Here is an 18563-nt window from a genome sequence, read left to right as displayed (position 1 = left end):
TTAACTACAGCTCAGTGTTCAACACCATGGTGTGAAACATGATCAAAAGCTTTTAAAAAAAAAAACGTTATTTAACTAGGCAAGTCAGTTAGGAACAAATTATTAGTTACAATGACGGCCCTATGGGACTCCCAATCACAGCTGGTTGTGATAAACCTGGAATTCAACCTGTCTGGGTCTGTAGTGACACCTCTTGCACTGAGATTCAGTGCCTTAGACTGCTGCGCCACTCAGGAGCCCACACTGCATTGGTGTTGGGATAAATGCTCTGACTCTGTAGTTAATATATACATTTTTTTTCACACGATTCATCCGACGTGCATCAATCACTACTTCGCGGTCTTGTTTGAGTAGACAGATGTTGGGCAGAGTGAACCCTCTCGCTTCGCGTCTTCCTCTCTGTCGCGAATCAGCTGATCAGGAACTCCCCAAACTGTAGTAAACGTGACAGTACGATGGGAATTGGCTATATCAAATCGAGTTTTGCCATGTTTGGGATGTTAAGAACATCACGAACACCCCCTGTATTCTTCGCTTTTTGTAATTCAGTCATGCTCTGTGTCGACAACTAATGGAATCGTGGACAAAAGAAAACGGGTAGGTGTAACATTTTCTCCTGTAGCTTCCTGATATATAGATACATCTTTAAATTCCTTTCCATTTTCGGCATGCTACTATTTTCTGCGGTGCTAGCAGATACATTTGCGAATCAAAGTAAAACAGGCACATGCTACACTGGGAATGTGATGGTCAGCTGAGCTCGAGCTCCATGGTTGGTGATTATGACATATTTCGTTTTTTCATAATTAGATGTTTTCCCATATTTATCCATTAAAATGGAAATACCTTTATGAGTAGTCGCACAAGCAAAAACACGGTGGGAAATGTGAGAGGAATACTATTGTTCGTCAAGTGTATTTGACCCATGCTGCAGTCAACAACAATATAGACCAACTAGCTATATGTTGATCTTCATTCTGCATTTCAATACGTCGTTATGGTGCTTTTGAATTCCCTGTCTGTTTAGGTTCACTTCACGGTAATGCCCTCCCCTCTCGTGCCATAAGCTCCAAAACAGAACTGTTCCTAGAACGCGGCCAGTCTAATGTTAGACAGAGGCCCTCAGTCATAGGTGTTGACATGGTATGTAGTTAGCTGATAGTCTCGAAAACACAATCTTAAATAGCTGCAGGTTCTGGAAAAAAACGGAGCCAGACCTTGCTTGCCTGTTTCACCCAATTTTTTTTAACTGCCACCTAACCTCACACAAGTGGATTCATTATGTGAGGCTTCATTTTCAGGCTGAATAGAGGTTAGAAGTACTGAAAACGGGATGGTTTGTTACTGTCTTGACTCTAGACACTGGAAGCTATTTTAAAACTGTCAGTCAAAGCCTTTCTTTGATTGTGCAAAAATGCTTTTGCTTTACACATTTTTTTATTTATATTGCCAAGCCTACTTAATTATGAACACTGAAACACCCATGTAATCACCAATTGTGACTGTCTGTTTTTCCTTGTCATAGATGCTTATTTTGAGGGTTTTTTAAACTTTTAAATGTAACCTTTTTTATTTAAATAGGCAAGTCAGTTATTTACAACGACGGCCTACACCGGCCAAACCCAGGCAAATTGTGTGCCGCCCTATATGACTCGAAGTCACGGCCGGTTGTGATACAGCCTGGATTCGAACCAGGGTGTCTATAGTGACGCATCTAGCACTGTGATGCAGTGCCTTAGACTGCTGTGCCACTCAGGAGAGTGGTTGGGTTAAATGCGGAAGACACATTTCCATTGAATGCATTCACTTGTACAACTGACTAGGTATCCCCCTTTCCCTTCCTTCCTATTTGGTTCCTGGATGTGGACACTGAAAATACACTTTAAAGTCTTTCTCTGGCTTTGTTTGCAGTGTTGAGCATTGAGGTGCCGGCCAGCGCAGTGCAGGAATGGATCCTCTGGGAGCACGCTCTCAGTTTGTGGAGGTCCAGACTCTGTCCACCTGGGAGTGGCAGCCGGACCCTGAGGGAGAGGAGAAGGAGTACAACTTCAGCCAGCAGGCCTTCCTATCCCCCTTCCCCTACAGAGAGGACATCAACAGGAAAATAGTGCTCTAGTGAGTCGCACACATACACACTGGACCTCTGTCTCTAGTACCACTTATCTCTTGGTCTCTCTCTTTTGCTCTCTTGCTTTCTCTTTTTTTTTCATCTCGGGGTTTCTCTCCTTTTCTCTCGCAATCGTTATTGTCAAATTCATATCAAATGCATTTGTTGATGGCTATAAGGTCTCAAGGTGTAGCCCTGGCTCTTTGCACCACTGTGGATCATTGCACCACTGTGGATCACCCCCCTCAATAAACACACTCTCTTTCTCTCTCCCACCCCCATCATTCTAGCCTCTACCTTTTAAATCCTCTTTGTTGTGGAGGCTGAGCACATGATGTGTTCAGAGGTTCCACTGGTAGGAGTCTCTCAGTAAGACATTTGTACCCAGGCTGCCCCAATCCCTCCTCACATTCCTGCTGCAGTTAAAGGAACAGATCTCTGGGCTGAACTTGGGCCTATTTACACAGGTCTTAGGAAAAGCACTTTTCTGCTCCTGTTTTGACTTAATTTCCAGGAGTTGACACAGTGTCTTGATTGACTTGCACTCCCTTTGAGCAAGGATCACCACAAGTGTCACTTGCTTAAAATGTTAAAGGTCAACTGCCCTTGAAAACCAACTTCTTTTGAAAATGGCCTATGTGGCATCGATATAAGTCAGAAACATGTATTATAGTATCTCAATTGACTACAAAGTGTAAATAGAATAATTTTGGTCATAAAGTCACTTGTCCAAAAGAGTTTGGTAAGTGACTGCATCATTACTTGAGGGATTGGATTACAATTATGTAAAAAAAACGAATGCCCCCTTTTCCCTATTAACACTTGGTGGCACTGTTTTCACGGAAAAGACTGGGTGAGGTAGTTTTGTGTGGCCCAGTGCCCTGGGTGGGTGGAGACATCTCCTTAGGATGACTAATTGTATAGTTGAAAACGAGCAAACCCCGCCCAACTGGCGCAAAACAAATTTCCCAGAAGACACTGTAGCTTGATGTGCACTGCAAATATTGATTGGGAAATAGCTCCTCTAGTGAAAATGGGCTTCTGTGTAACAATCAGATGGGTTTGTCAAATGTGAGACTGTGCCTGGTGTTGTTGCTGAGAGTTTGTTACACTAGCTATTCGCTAGCATGATCAAATAATGTAGCTAGCAAGGTGTTGTAGAACAAGTGTTACATGAAACACATTCCAGACACTGGTTCTTGCTGTCTTGGCAGAGTATTGATGAAAAACGAGGCTGTGCACTTCTCCTTTAACCACAAGTATGTACAAGGCCTAAGATACTTCACTCATTCACATCCAACCTTTTTGAAGTAGCACTGCAGTAATTTGCCAAGGAAGTGTGAGGACGCAATTATGATTTTTTTCCATAGCTTGTTTTGCTACCTCAAGCATTTTAGTGAAGTGAAACAGACGTGTTTCACCGTAAACTTGATCGTGTGTGTGCTTTGCTTGTGAATACAAAAAACTAAGTAGCACAGTTGTCTTCTGATTTGATGTCCAAAATAAAGCTTTTTGAAGTTTCATTATTTTTCATAGTCATTGAGATGAGTCTATATTAACTAAATATGCAGATTAAAAAATATATATACTTGTGTATTGATTTTAAAGAAAGGCATTGATGTTTATGGTTCTGTACACAATCACATCAAATCAAATAAAATTTTATTTGTCACATACACATGGTTAGCAGATGTTTATGCGAGTGTAGCGAACTGCTTGTGCTTCTAGTTCCGACAATGCAGTAATAACCAACAAGTAATCTAACTAACAATTCCAAAACTACTGTTTTATACACAGTGTAAGGGGATAAAGAATATGTACATAAAGATATATGAGTGATGGTACAGAGCAGCATAGGCAAGATACAGTAGATGGTATCGAGTACAGTATATACATATGAGATGAGTATGTAAACAAAGTGGCATAGTTAAAGTGGCTAGTGATACATGTATTACATAAGGATGCAGTAGATGATATAGAGTACAGTATATACGTATGCATATGAGATGAATAATGTAGGGTATGTAACATTATATTAGGTAGCATTGTTTAAAGTGGCTAGTGATATATTTTACATCAATTCCCATTATTAAAGTGGCTGGAGTTGTGTCAGTGTGTTGGCAGCAGCCACTCAATGTTAGTGGTGGCTGTTTAACAGTCTGATGGCCTTGAGATAGAGACTGAAAAACAGCTTCTCGGTCCCAGCTTTGATGCACCTGTACTGACCTCGCCTTCTGGATGATAGCGGGGTGAACAGGCAGTGGCTCGGGTGGTTGTTGTCCTTGATGATCTTTATGGCCTTCCTGTAACATCGGGTGGTGTAGGTGTCCTGGAGGGCAGGTAGTTTGCCCCCGGTGATGCGTTGTGCAGACCTCACTACCCTCTGGAGAGCCTTACGGTTGTGGGCTGAGCAGTTGCCGTACCAGGCGGTGATACAGCCCGCCAGGATGCTCTCGATTGTGCATCTGTAGAAGTTTGTGAGTGCTTTTGGTGACAAGCCGAATTTCTTCAGCCTCCTGAGGTTGAAGAGGCGCTGCTGCACCTTCTTCACGATGCTGTCTGTGTGAGTGGACCAATTCAGTTTGTATGCCGAGGAACTTAAAACTTACTACCCTCTCCACTACTGTTCCATCGATGTGGATAGGGGGGTGTTCCCTCTGCTGTTTCCTGAAGTCCACAATCATCTCCTTAGTTTTGTTGACGTGGGGCGATGGTGCAACGACGGTGCTTTTTTTTGCGACTGTGCTTGTTTTTTTGTGTATTTTTTTTTTTTTTTTACCCCTTTCTCCCCAATTTCGTGGTATCCAATTGTTGTAGTAGCTACTATCTTATCTCATCGCTACAACTCCCGTACGGGCTCGGGAGAGACGAAGGTTGAAAGTCATGCGTCCTCCGATACACAACCCAGCCAGCCACACTTCTTAACACAGCGTGCATCCAACCCGGAAGCCAGCCGCACCAATGTGTCGGAGGCCGCACCAATGTGTCGGAGGCCGCACCAATGTGTCGGAGGCCGCACCAATGTGTCGGAGGCCGCACCAATGTGTCGGAGGCTACATCGTGCACCTGGCAACCTTGGTTAGTGCGCACTGCGCCCGGCCCGCCACAGGAGTCGCTGGTGCGCGATGAGACAAGGACATCCCTACCGACCAAGCCCTCCCTAACCCGGACGACGCTAGGCCAATTGTGCGTCGCCCCACGGACCTCCCGGTCGCGGCCGGTTACGACCGAGCCTGGGCGCGAACCCAGGGACTCTGATGGCACAGCTGGCGCTGCAGTACAGCGCCCTTAACCACTGCGCCACCCGGGAGGCCTGCGACTGCGCTTGTTAAATCATCACCTGTTTGGCGAAGTAGGCTATGATTCAATGATAAATTAACAGGCACCGCATCGATTATATGCAACGCAGGACAAGCTAGATAAACTAGTAATATCATCAACCATGTGTAGTTAACTAGTGATTATGTTAAGATTGTTTTTTATAAGTTTAATGCTAGCTAGCAAACTTACCTTGGCTTCTTGCTGCACTCGCGTAACAGGCAGTCAGCCTGCCACGCAGTCTCCTTGTGGAGTGCAATGTGATCGGCCACAATCGGTTTCCAAAAATGCCGATTACCGATTTGTTATATGAACTTGAAATCGGCTCTGATTTATCGGTTGACCTCTAGTATGAAGAATACAATTGAACATAGCTAAATGGTAAGGATATTTTCCCTAAATGATTTGAGGGAGTGCTTAACAAAGAAACAGGTACTCCTATATGCTTAATTTAGAGCTATGTATGTAACTTTAGGGCTATATGTTTAATTTTGAATACAGTCTAGGTCTGCATGATGCGACTCTAATGATGATTTGAAAAAAGTTGCATGAAAGGTATGAGCTCTGCTTTGTTTTCTTTGTGCAGGCTGTACACACTTGCACAATATTTGACAAGCACTTGATAATGCCTCGAATTTCCTGGCGGCATCCCCTTTGTGTGGTAGTAATGCCGCCTAAAAAAAAACATGCCTTTTGTGGCCGTTGTGCCCTTAGGCTGAATATAATCATTAAAATTCCCTTCTCCCAGCTGCATGCACCGATGCACCTCACTCACATGGCTCTCGTCACATGATCGGGTCTTTCTCACAGGCTACAAGTGAAGACCAACATATCGGGGACGCAACTGCGCACAGCCTTAACCAATTCCGAGGCGCATATTAAAGATATTGGAAGAACTGTCCAATTTCACTTTGTCAGCCAACAAGATGAGTAGGCCTAACGAACATCAAAAGCACTAGAATATGTCGGTCTACTATCCCCCATAGTACAAAAGTTGTCCTATTCTATCTAGAAAGAAATATTCCAAACATGTTGTGGGATGAGATGAAGCCCAAATTAATACAACCACTAGCATCAAAAAATAAATAATGCAATGAGGCTGACACAACCAATCAGAACGTTTAGCTTAAAATTTTGATACAGCAATGCTCACGCGGCAGTAGGTTATTAGCGTGAATGTTCCGTTAGCGGGAAAACACCATTCTCAAAGTGAATGTAAATGTGATTATGCATGTAATGCTTTTATTATAAAGGTGAATTTTTATGGTGAAAAATGATCTTCCCCAAACTTAAAACTCAAGCGCTGCTAATGTATGGCAGTTAGGCTCTGCACCCGTTGTAAAACAGATTCATGTGCTTAATTTTAAGAACTTATTTGGCCACTTTAACAAACCTTAACAAAACATATATGCCTATGGGCTAGGCTACATGAGGTGTGCGACTATGATTTGAATTCTACAATGTAGAAAATAGTAAAATAAAGAAAAACCCTTGAATGAGTAGGTGTGTCCAAACTTTTGACTGGTACTGTATGTTTTTCCAGCAGTTTCGATAATGTCAAAAGCTGCACTTAAGTCTAACAAAACGGCTCCCACAATCTTCTTCTTAATTTCTATGCATTTTGCAATGGCTAATGCTGTGTTCTTTTGCCCAAACATATTATTTTGGGGATTATTATTGTTGTAGACATGCCAACAACAATCTTGCCAATGAAAAAGTAATACAAGTAGTTGGCAATATCAGAGGGAATATGGATCAAAGTTTGCCTTTTTGCTCAAAATTGTATTGAAGGTAATCCACAGCTTTCATTGTTTATATTACTTTGTTTCATAGTACAGTTTCTTCTTCTTTTTGATGTCAAAGGGAGATATGAGATGGAGCTTGAGTATGGCCAATACAGTTAAGACATCTGACCCGCTTTCATTCTGCTGTCATCTCTCAGTAATGGCAATGTTGCCCTGCTGAACTGCACAGCGATCGTAAACACGAGTAATGAGACTCTGACGGACAAGAACCCTATCTCTGAGAGCATCCACACTTACGCTGGGCCTGAACTTCGAGACGAGATGCTCAAACTGAAAGGTAGGGGGCACCACTAACTCATCAGGTTAATGACAACATGACTGGTTTGCGCTCAGTGGGCACCAAACATGAGAAGTACCGCATCCGTTTCAAAACACTATCTCAACTTGATCAATCAGAATGCTTATTTTTGTTGTCCAATTAACTTCTGTTGGTTTGTCTCTACTGATCATGACCTTGTGTTAAGCTGGGAAAGTGAATGTCATGTGTTAACATAATGTGAGCACTGTGGAGACAACACATTACAGACAGGTTTTTATACAAATGCATATTTTAGAAAAGGAAAAAGTGTTGGTTTGTGTCCATTGGGTATTGTTGCTATGTAAATCCCCTTCTAGGCTGTGTTGAAGGTGAAGAATGTTCTCTTGGTGTGTTCTTTGTGGGATCTTGATATACTTGTATTACTGGTATGTATGTGTTTATCCACAGGATGTCGGACAGGCGAGGCAAAGATGACCAAAGGCTTTAACCTGGCGGCGCGCTTTATCATCCACACGGTGGGCCCCAAGTACAAAACCAAGTACAGGACGGCTGCTGAGAACTCCCTGTACAACTGCTATAGGAACGTCATGCAGCTCGCCAAGTAAGACATTAAAGATGCACTATGCAGAAATCGTTCTGCCATTTCCTGGTTGCAGAAATTCGAATAGTTTGCCTAATTTCAGTTTGTTACAAAACAAGCAAGTATAGTGTAGATAATCATTGTACCATCTAAACCACTGTGCAAGTTGATTAGGCATGTTGATTAGATCACAGCTGGTTTACATACGAGAGAAGTGTTCTCTCCCCACAATACCACACAGGTGTGTGTGTAACGTGAGGTGCTCCCTTACAGCCTCATGCCTCTATACACAGGGCCTGAGTAGTCACTGAATGGTTTGATGAGCATGAAAACGATGTAAACCATATGCCATGGCCATCTCTGTCACCATGTTTCTCAAATCACTTTTTTGTCACATGCACTGAATACAGCAGGTGAAATGCTTACTTAACCAACAATGCATTTTTTTAAAATAAAATATTTGATATTACGTTATTTATTATTTTAAATGCAGAAGTTACACACAATAACATAACACAGCTATATACAGGGGGTACCAGTACTGAGTCATTGTGCAGGGGTACAGGTGAGGTAATATGTACATAAACCACTTTACTCTGTGGTGTGTACTGCACTGTCAATTGAATGTGGTTTGTGGTGTGGCTACTGTTAGTATGTTTGAGCTGTTTGTGTCTGCAGAGAGCATGCTATGGCATCTGTGGCCGTCTGTGTGGTCAGCACAACTAAGAGAGGATACCCACTGGAGGACGCCACACACATTGCCCTCAGTAAGACACGCACAGCACACACTCACACGCACAGCACACACACACAGCACACACTCACACGCACGGCATACATTCACTAAGTTAATGATCTCTTATACATTAGCGGATAGTACACTCACAATTTCATGTAGTTAACTTGTGGCTGTCAACTATTAACACTGGCATGATGTTCAGTAACTCATCCATGACCCCTGACCTATATGAAACATTTATATAACACCTTTACAAATGCAGTAGGTGCTCAAAGCGCTTTACATTGTAAGGGGGAAACTCACCTATCCCACCACCAATGTTTAGCACCCACTTGGATGATACAAAGCAACCATTTTCTGCCAGAATGCTCACTACACATCAGCTAGCATATCTGTTGTCTGTTACAGTGTGTATAACTGTGTGTTTGCAGGAACGGTCCGCAGGTTTCTGGAGAACTATGGAGAGAGCATAGAGACGGTGGTGTTCGCTGTGACAGACACAGAAGAGGTGTGTTCTTTTTTTTCTTGCTTTACATACTTAGGTTTTACATGCTTAGGTTTTACATGCATATAATTGCACTGGCTTGTTCATTTTTTTTCTGGTGTGAAATTCAACTTAAGGGGAATGTTTGGAGCATGAAATATTTAAGCTGTGTTTCGAAGGCAAAGTTTTCTTGTGATTACTCACTAATTTGTTTTTCATAGAGAACATTAAATATATCAAATATAACATGAATGTTTCAGTTTGAGGTAATTATTCATGTCGAATATGGCAAACACACAAAAAGACAGTGTATTTCACAGATAAGAGGGAAAGTGCACATAGTGATTAGAAACTGAGGATGTGTGTGAAGGTTTTTGTGTTAGAAAGCATGTGTGAGTGTGTGGCATCTAATATCTGTGTGGTTAACATCATTTTGTGTGTCACAGCCCACATACAGGAAACTGCTGCCTCTCTACTACCCTCGTTCTGAGGAAGAGGAGCGTGCCAGCCTGCCCCTAATCCCGACTGACATCGGGAACTCTGAAGGTGAGCCTGTAGTCCCAGAGAGACAGATCCGCATCGCCGAGAAACCAGGCTGTCTGGAAGGTAAGACTACATTTCCCACAACCCCCTAGATGTGACTCATCTCTGAGCTGTTGTGCATAGTGGTTTCAATAGGGTTACCATAGCAACAACATCAGGGCCTGAAACAAACTTTTTGATATACCAGCCACTGTGGCAGGTAGATAAACATTTTAAAAATCTAACAGCCAATCAGATTTTTTTTACCAGCCAAAATATTTTTTCCGACATAATTATACCATAAACAAAAAAACGGCTACCAGCCAATCAGATTTTTTTACCAGCCAAAATATTTTTCCCGACATAATTATACCATTCATAGGTCTTTGTGTGATTAGGTACCAGCTATGAAACAGAAAGACAAACACTTCAAAAACAGCTACTGTAGAATTTATTTATTTAAAAAACAAAATGTAAGGCTCTAAATGTGCTCATGCTCAGACTTCTAACTCTATTTTTATTTGCAAATACAAGTGAAATGCTCTCACTGTGGAGCCCTGACCACCTGCCAACGTGGCTGGTGAAATAAACATCTTACCCGCCAATTGCAAAATCTAGCCGCATTTGGCGGGTGTTCAGTTTAGGCCCTGAACAACATCCAGTCCATGTAGGTGATGCATTGTGTAAATACATGGTGATAATAGACCTGCCGCCACCGGCAGTTCTTCATCTCTAAGCAGCAGCTGTATTTCCTGGAGTCTGAACAACACAGTCCTGGCCAATACTACCTGGTTTAAAACCAGGTCATTTGTATCCATGGAAACGCACTCGGTGCACATGGGAGAAGAATGCAGGATGATCTTTCATAGTCGAGTTAGTGGAACATCTGTCATACCCTCGGCCAGTGGTGGAACACACACTACACACAGACATCGGTGTGGAAGGCATTAGGAGCCTAATTGTTAAATTAAACATGTCTCTCTGTTGGTTCATCTTTTCCACTGAGCGCTGCCCTGACAGGTGCTCTGATGGCAGAGAGGATGTACAGGTAACTGGAAAAATAATGAAAACACTTGAGTAAATGAGGGATACAAAGTATATTGAAAGCAGGTGCTTCCACAGGTGTGGTTCTGGAGCAATTAACATCCCATCATATTTAGGGTATGAAAATGCTAGGCAAGACATTATTTTGGCTACCATGGCTATGCCCCCATACACAGGGCATGAGTAGTCACTGAATGGTTTGATGAGCATGAAAACGATGTAAACCATATGCCATGGCCATCTCAGTCACCAGATGTCAACCAAATTGAACACTTATGGGAGATTCTGGAGTGGCGCCTGAGACAGCGTTTTCCACCACCAACAAAACACCAAATGATGGAATATCTCATGGAAAAATGGTGTCCCATCCCTCTAATATAGTTCCAGATGCTTGTAGAATCTATGCCAAGTTGCGTTGAAGCCGTTCTGGCTCGTGGTGGCCCAATGCCCTGTTAAGACACTTTATGTTGGTGTTTCCTTCATTTTGGCAGTTACCGGTATGTCTTCAATAAAGGAATGCAGAATCCCTCTTGTGTTCAGATATTTTCTTGAATGTTGAAAAGGTTTCTCATCCCGTAAGGTTGTTTTAGTTGTCTAGATGTGTTGATGTATATGAATATACTGGACTGGTATATTATCTTTAGTTACTCACATTAGCCATGTGTGGCTTTTATGCCTTAATATTGCCTCTCCTTGGATGACTGTTGTCCATATGGGGCTCAGCCCTAGATTAAAAACTCCAGACCTAGAGGTGTGAGTCAAGCCCAACGACAACAAACACTGGAATAAACACACACACACAGACTTTTCAGAGCAATGGTTTCAAAATATGATATTTGTTGATATAACAGTTAGGGAGAGTGTATTTTCTTTTAGAGTTGAGCCATTTTCATAGATTGTTGTATCTGTGTGTGTGCTGTGTAGTTGACTCTGAGGTGGAGATTCTAGACTCAGACCTGGGCCAGGTGGGGACTCATGCGTTTTCCCGGATGGAGGGAGATGTGGACAAACAGCGCAAACTAATCCTGCAGGGCCAGCTGTCTGATGCAACCATGCAGAAACAGCACCAGAGAAAGTGTGTTACACAACTTGTACACTACATCCCTACCATGCATCCTATACCCTAGTTTTACCAACATTTACAGTACACCCTAAGCCAGTACAGTGTTTCTGTAATGTGTTAAAACCTCTCCTATCTTTGCAGTTATTACCGCTGGTTATGTCGAGCCAGAGCAGAGGACTTGTCTGACATAGCAGCACTGAAAGCCTTATATCAAACTGGTGAGTTCAGTGTGTGTCTGTATGTGAAATCCTTTTTCCAGCTCATTGAACACAGCATCCGGGGGTGAAATAATCAGTTTTATAATTGTTCTTTCTCAGGATAAAAAATGACCAGTAATGAAACAGCCTCTGTTGTCATGGCAGGACATCTTTCTTTCACTTCTTCTCTTGCTTTCTCTTTCCTCAAACTTGTTAATTTAGTTAGTTGGATTGCTTTTTATACTTTTTCAGCCATAGATATAATATAGTGAGGCTCATGACACCCTCCTTTTTCACTGAATGTAATTGTTCCATGTCTCCTCTAGGAGGCAGTGTAGTAATACTGGCAGGCTGCTGAGCTTATCTTTTAGTGGTGTGTGTGTTTCCACAGGTGTTGACATGTGTGGCAGGACAGTGATGGTTCTTGTGGGCAGAAATATTCCTGTCACCCTCATCGACATGGAAAAGGTACCAGGCTTCATTTGGAGGCAACATCATGAACATCACCGTTTTAGTTGCACAATAGAAAATAAATCAATATTGTTGCTCTGTGAACAAACCTTGACCTCTCCACCATGTGTGTATTACTTCACTACAGGCCCTGCTGTACTTCATCCATGTCATGGACCACATCACAGTGAAGGAGTATGTAATGGTTTACTTTCACACTCTGACCGGAGAACACAACCATCTGGACTCTGAATTCCTTAAGAAGCTTCATGAGATTGTAGACACGAAGTAAGAGGCACACCACATATTTTACTGATTTAGTGAAGAGCGAGAGAGAACTGAAGTCTAGAGACGATTACAGACTGTTGGTTACCAGATACGACAAGTGAATCAAATCTGAATGCGTAAGATGAAACCGTTCTCCCTGTGAATGGGGATTTACCGTGAAATTGTTCTGGGGTAAATTGTTTAACCCCCCCCACCACCCCTTTGTTTTTTACACTGCTGCTACTCTCTGTTTATTATCTATACATAGTCACTACCCCTACCTACATGTACACTGCTGCTACTCTCTGTTTATTATCTATACATAGTCACTACCCCTACCTACATGTACACTGCTGCTACTCGCTGTTTATTATCTATACATAGTCACTTTACCCCTACCTACATGTACAAATTACCACTTTCTGAGAACTGAAACGGGATAGCTTTTGGGTACACATACGTTTTGGAAACCTGGAGTCTGTTATGGAACGGCTTCCCAACGCTCTGAGAAGGTTCCCAGAAAATTATATATTGGCGGTGACACAGCCCAAATCAAAGACACCAACATTATGAAAATATTGCTTTTCTGGCCAACTCTACAAACTTCACTGATCAAACAGCTCGTTGCTAACAACAATCGGCCATGAATGAATTTCATGTGCAATTGAAGAAAATGGCATCAGGTTCTACGTGACTTCTAATCTCCCCTCTTCCGTTTCAAAACGTCACAGCACCATACATTTTAACTTGGCAGTGCCAATGTCAACACTATACACCATAACCATGCGTACCCTCTGCTTTAGTACGTCTAAGACGAGGTCGACTACTAAATACTTATTTCCCTGTCTACGGACACATTCACATTGCACTAGAGCTGAAAACCAGAAGCCTTCTCACCTCAACCCCACAGCCATAGATAAGGCAGCACCACCCACAGTACTCCAACTTCTCAGCAGTGGTCGTACTACACAACTTCCTCTTTCGTGAACAATGTGAGATTACAGTCTTTGAAGCTAGTTGTTATAGTCATTGAGAGATTCTACAACCGACTGTATTTTTTAAAATCTGGCTCTAACCAGAATAGAAAGAGGAATGGGAGGTCCCAGTACACAACTGAGCAAGAGGACAAATACATTAGTGTCTAGTATGATAAACGGAGGCCTCACAAGTCCTCAACTGGCAGCTTCATTAAATAGGACCTGCAAAACACCAGTCTCAATGTCAACAGTGAGGAGGCGACTCCGGGATGCTGGCCTTCTAGGCAGATTTCCTCTGTTCAGTGTCTGTTCTTTTGCCCATCTTAATCTCTGAGCTATGGCTCTTTCTTTGCAACGCTGCCTAGAAGGCCAGCATCCCGGAGTCGCCTCCTCACTGTTGACGTTGAGACTGGTGTTTTGCAGGTACTATTTAATGAAGCTGCCAGTTGAGGACTTGAGAAACAGACTCCTCACAAGTCCTCAATTGGCAGCTTTATTAAATAGTACCCGCAAAACACCAGATTCCCTGCTGTTGATTGTGGCCTGTGGAATGTTGTCCCACTCCTCTTCAATGGCTGTGCGTAGTTGCTGGATATTGGCGTGAACTGGAACACGCTGTTCTACTTGTCGATCCAGAGCATCTCAAACAGGCTCAATGGTTGATATGTCTGGTGAGCCTGCAGGCCATGGAAGAACTGGGACATTTTCAGCTTCCAGGTCCTTGCGACATGGGGCTGTGCATTATAATGCTGAAACATGAGGTGATGGCGGCGGATGAATTGCATGACAATGGGCCTCAGGATCTTGTCTCGGTATCTCTGTGCATTGAAATTGCCATCAATAAAATGCAATTATGTTCGTTGTCCGTAGCTTATGACCCAAAGCCACCATAGGGCAGTCTATTCACAACGTTGACATCAGCAAACCACTCGCCCACACAACGTCTTATACGTGTTGTGCGGTTGTGAGGCCGGTTGGATGTACTGCTAAATTCTCTAAAACGACGTTGGAGGCAGCTTATGGTAGAGATCAGAGCTGTTGCCAGAGAATTGGTGGACATTCCTGCAGTCAGCATGCCAATTGCACACTCCCTAAACTTGACATCTGTGGCATTGTGCAAATTGTAGTGGCCTTTTATTGTCCCCAACCCAAGGTGCACCTGTGTAATGGTGCTTATATTTTTGTTCACCGAGTTTCCACCAGTAAACAGTATGCTGATGGGGTAGTAGGTCCATCATCCAAATAAACCAGCTTACAACCAGAAGAACATGTTTGATAACTCTTGGCACTGCTGACTTATTTTCCCAGTAGTTGTGATGAGCAAGTTATGTCCCACATAAGAGAAACTGTGTAGTCCTCCATGTCTGCACTGCACTGCTGCTCTAGACCAGGGATGGGAAACTTTGAGGGTGGAGGGCTGTGCGTACCCACATCCATACCCACACATACAGTCAGAGCCAGCCCTAGCCTTTTTTGGGGCCCTACGTGAAATTTTGTTGAGGGGGGCCCACCTTGAGAGCAAAACATTTTAGCTGCCTCACTCTTGACAGTGGGGAGAAATGTTTGCCATTTTTAATATATCTGAGTGAGAAGTAAATCAATGGGGTTCCCCCAGGTGGTAATTCTACTATGATTACTACAAGTTTAAATTGTTGGCTAGACTAATTTACCAATCTAAAAAATGTTAGCTGACATGGGATAATTGAGTGACTGTCAGTGACTGACATAAGAGGAAAAACTGCTTATGCACAACCAAATTTCAGAATTACTATTCTAACTCTCAACAGTAAGTTGAGACCCCGACTGAGTTCCTTTTTGGAAATTGATCGAGCCAGCTGCCCATCTCTGTTCTAGACCAATAAATGGACCTGCTACATTAGGAATCATCTTACCTATAGCTCTTTAGCGTTGGCTCTTGGAGCAGAGGTCCATTTTGGCAATACTATTCTTCCCCTAGGCCAAGAAGAGAGGAACTCATGATCCTGTCTGGCTGGGGAGAGCGGCTGGTCCACCAAAGAGACAGAATTTGTTCCTTGAGGACTGGCCCAAACAAGGCTCTACTCCACCTCCCTGTGGTGTCTTTTAGGTCTCTCAGAACACCGATGAAACGATGGTTAAATGGTCATTTGTTTGGAGTGTTATTTTTCCAAGTGTCCTGTAAAAGTGTCAGCATGCTTCAGTTCGGCTGAACCGAACGAGTGTGCTCGCATACTCCCTTAAAAGACCTTCACTTGAAAAACGAGAAACTGCTACGTTTTAGCCGAGGAGGTCTTAGTCGCGCAATTTTACATCTAAGATTTTTGGTGCAGTATTCCTCTAACTCGTTTGCATGCAAATAAAAATCATCTTTCATTGAATGACAAGATTTTATTTAAGAATCTGTACTGTTGACCTGGCACTGACAACGTGGCACTGACAACGTGGCACTGACAACGTGGCACTGACTTCGGCTTGCCTCAAGAAAAAATTACGTGTGCCCAAACAGCCTTACTGAAGTCCAAAACGTCACAAAATGTTGTCATAATATATGCACAAACTCTTGCGAATTGTTTCGGCTGGGAAGCAGGCAGACTCCTGTACTGGCCATTGGTGGTTACTGTCTACACAATGTGCCTCCGAGTGATGATGGGTTGGTTCCACATTTGGGGACTAAAACCATGTAATTGCATGTTAGTTACATAGGCAGGTGTAGACTATTGATGTTGCATGTCCATGTCAGAGAGGCATGGGAAAGGGTGTGTGTGTGCGCATGCGCATGCTGTTGGATGGCCTTGGGTGATTTTAATTTTTTTCTAGTTTGTGTTCTTTTGACAGTACCTTGGCCTGAGGACACCGCAACAATTGGAGCACTTTTATGGACATTTTGGTCGTTTTGTAAAAAAGCTCTCTTTGGTTTGTTCAAAGGACCCAATTGTCTGCAAAAAGAAGAATAACCAGCAAACTGTTCTGGAAATACTTGAGTAAACCTAAGCCGCTTGAAGAACTTGATGGCAGTTAAAATGGGTGATCCATCACTGGAAATGAAACTGGAATTGCTATTTAGTTGAATGTTAAAGCTACAATGTAACTTTTTTGGCGACCCAACCAAATTCACATAGAAATGTGACGTATAGATCTGTCATTCTCATTGCTAGCAAGTCTAAGAAGCAGTAGATCTGTTCTATGTGCGCTATTTCTATGCTTCTTGTGCTTAAGTCTTCTTTCCATGCATATTTTTGATATTGCGTTTTTTTTTCTTCTCAAGGGCAATAATAAATCATTATAATAATTATAACTATTTAACATGCTAGCCAATAGTGACATGTCAATAAATGGCTTTTGCTTTGTTTTGTATTCCAGGTTTAAGAATAACTTGAGGGCTTTCTACTTTGTACACCCCTCTTTTCGCTCTAAGGTAAACTCAACAGTACCCCTGTTTTACTGCTTCTCAAACACTTGTTAGGTGTATTTCTACTACTAGGCATTATTAGGATATGTACAGTATATACCAGGGTTGGGGTCAATTCCAGTGAGTTCAGGTACACTGAAATAAAAATTATTTTCAATTAGTAAAATTTGGACTTGGAATTTGGTTTACTTTCTGAATTGACTGTTTTATGCCCTCTGTTAAGTTTACAGTCTTTTCTGACCAAGATCAGCAGGGCTCTTTTCACACGCACACACAGCACCCCACTACTGTTCTGTAGTTTCACCAAGACTTCTTTTGGCTGTGAGCCTCCCTGACACATTACCCTGTTCAAGCTTCAACCTCTGGTCTCATCTGCTTTGTTACTGAGTTGAATCAGCCCTTTAGATGGGAGAAGGCTCACAGTTTAGCAATCTACTAATTGGTCAATTTAAAGGATCCAGGAACTCTGAGGTAACTTGACTCTGAGGTGTGTATGAGAGACGCGCCAGGCATTGTGCTGGGGTCATTAGAATGCATGCTGAAAATGGGTTTAAATGGTTTGGAATGGGAAGCAAAGCACACACTTGCGTAGTAAAGAGGAGAGGGAAGTCTATTGGCCTTATTCAATCAAACCTAATAAGTGGATTTTAGGGAGAAGTACATTCGTCTCAATAGATTACCACTTAAATACAGTGGAAGGCTTCAGCCAAAACACATCTGTGTTATAAACAACTATTACAATTTAACCTTCAGGGCAAGTCCAATTGTAAATACCCCCCCATTTTCACCAGTTTCTTTCAATGTTTCTTATCTTATGTTAATTTATCTTGTGTCAGGTGTCCACCTGGTTCTTCACTACATTCAGTGTGTCAGGGCTGAAGCAGAAGGTCCATCATGTAGAGACCCTCCAGCAGCTATTCACCTGTATCCTGCCTGAACAGATAGACATCCCTCCCTTTGTCCTGGAGTACGATGCACGGGTGAGGCCCTACACACACCATTCTCTCTGTCTAGCTTACCAACCTTGCTGACCTACATCTACAGGGCTACACACACACACACACTCATGCATTGAGTTGTGGGTATATTCCCACATTGTATCAGATTCTAAGTGTTGCACTTTGTGTGTGTTACGATTTTAAAATGTAACATGTACCTTATCTTCAGGCTATTTTTGTTGGTTTGTTCAAAGGACCGAATTGTCTGCAAAAAGAAAAATAACCAGCAAACTGTTCAGCAAATACATTTGAGTAAAGCCAAGACATTTGAGTAAAGCCAAGACATTTGAGTAAAGCCAAGACATTTGAGTAAAGCCAAGACATTTGAGTAAAGCCAAGACATTTGAGTAAAGCCAAGACATTTG

At 42.5% G+C, this 18563-nt stretch overlaps 1 protein-coding gene across 2 annotated transcripts in view; it reads left to right on the top strand.

The window, feature by feature from the left end:
* Window positions 1-360: 360 nt before the first annotated feature.
* LOC115128599 (ganglioside-induced differentiation-associated protein 2-like) overlaps window positions 361-18563 on the top strand; it is a 39477-nt gene continuing 21274 nt past the window's right edge. The window contains exons 1-13 of one of the 2 annotated variants that reach the window (XM_029658575.2): window positions 361-597; window positions 1912-2115; window positions 7368-7507; window positions 7937-8090; window positions 8748-8836; window positions 9240-9316; window positions 9739-9898; window positions 11783-11933; window positions 12063-12139; window positions 12510-12586; window positions 12717-12856; window positions 17152-17206; window positions 18037-18180. In XM_029658575.2, coding sequence (XP_029514435.2) covers window positions 1949-2115; window positions 7368-7507; window positions 7937-8090; window positions 8748-8836; window positions 9240-9316; window positions 9739-9898; window positions 11783-11933; window positions 12063-12139; window positions 12510-12586; window positions 12717-12856; window positions 17152-17206; window positions 18037-18180 — 1431 coding nt within the window. In that variant the 5' untranslated portion in view covers window positions 361-597; window positions 1912-1948. The remainder of the gene's footprint in view (window positions 598-1911; window positions 2116-7367; window positions 7508-7936; window positions 8091-8747; window positions 8837-9239; window positions 9317-9738; window positions 9899-11782; window positions 11934-12062; window positions 12140-12509; window positions 12587-12716; window positions 12857-17151; window positions 17207-18036; window positions 18181-18563) is intronic. The other variant, XM_029658581.2, reaches the window with a different exon arrangement.

Source organism: Oncorhynchus nerka, linkage group LG1 (assembly GCF_034236695.1).
Source record: "Oncorhynchus nerka isolate Pitt River linkage group LG1, Oner_Uvic_2.0, whole genome shotgun sequence".
NCBI lineage: Eukaryota > Metazoa > Chordata > Actinopteri > Salmoniformes > Salmonidae > Oncorhynchus > Oncorhynchus nerka.
This window is presented reverse-complemented; position numbering and strand designations above follow the sequence as displayed.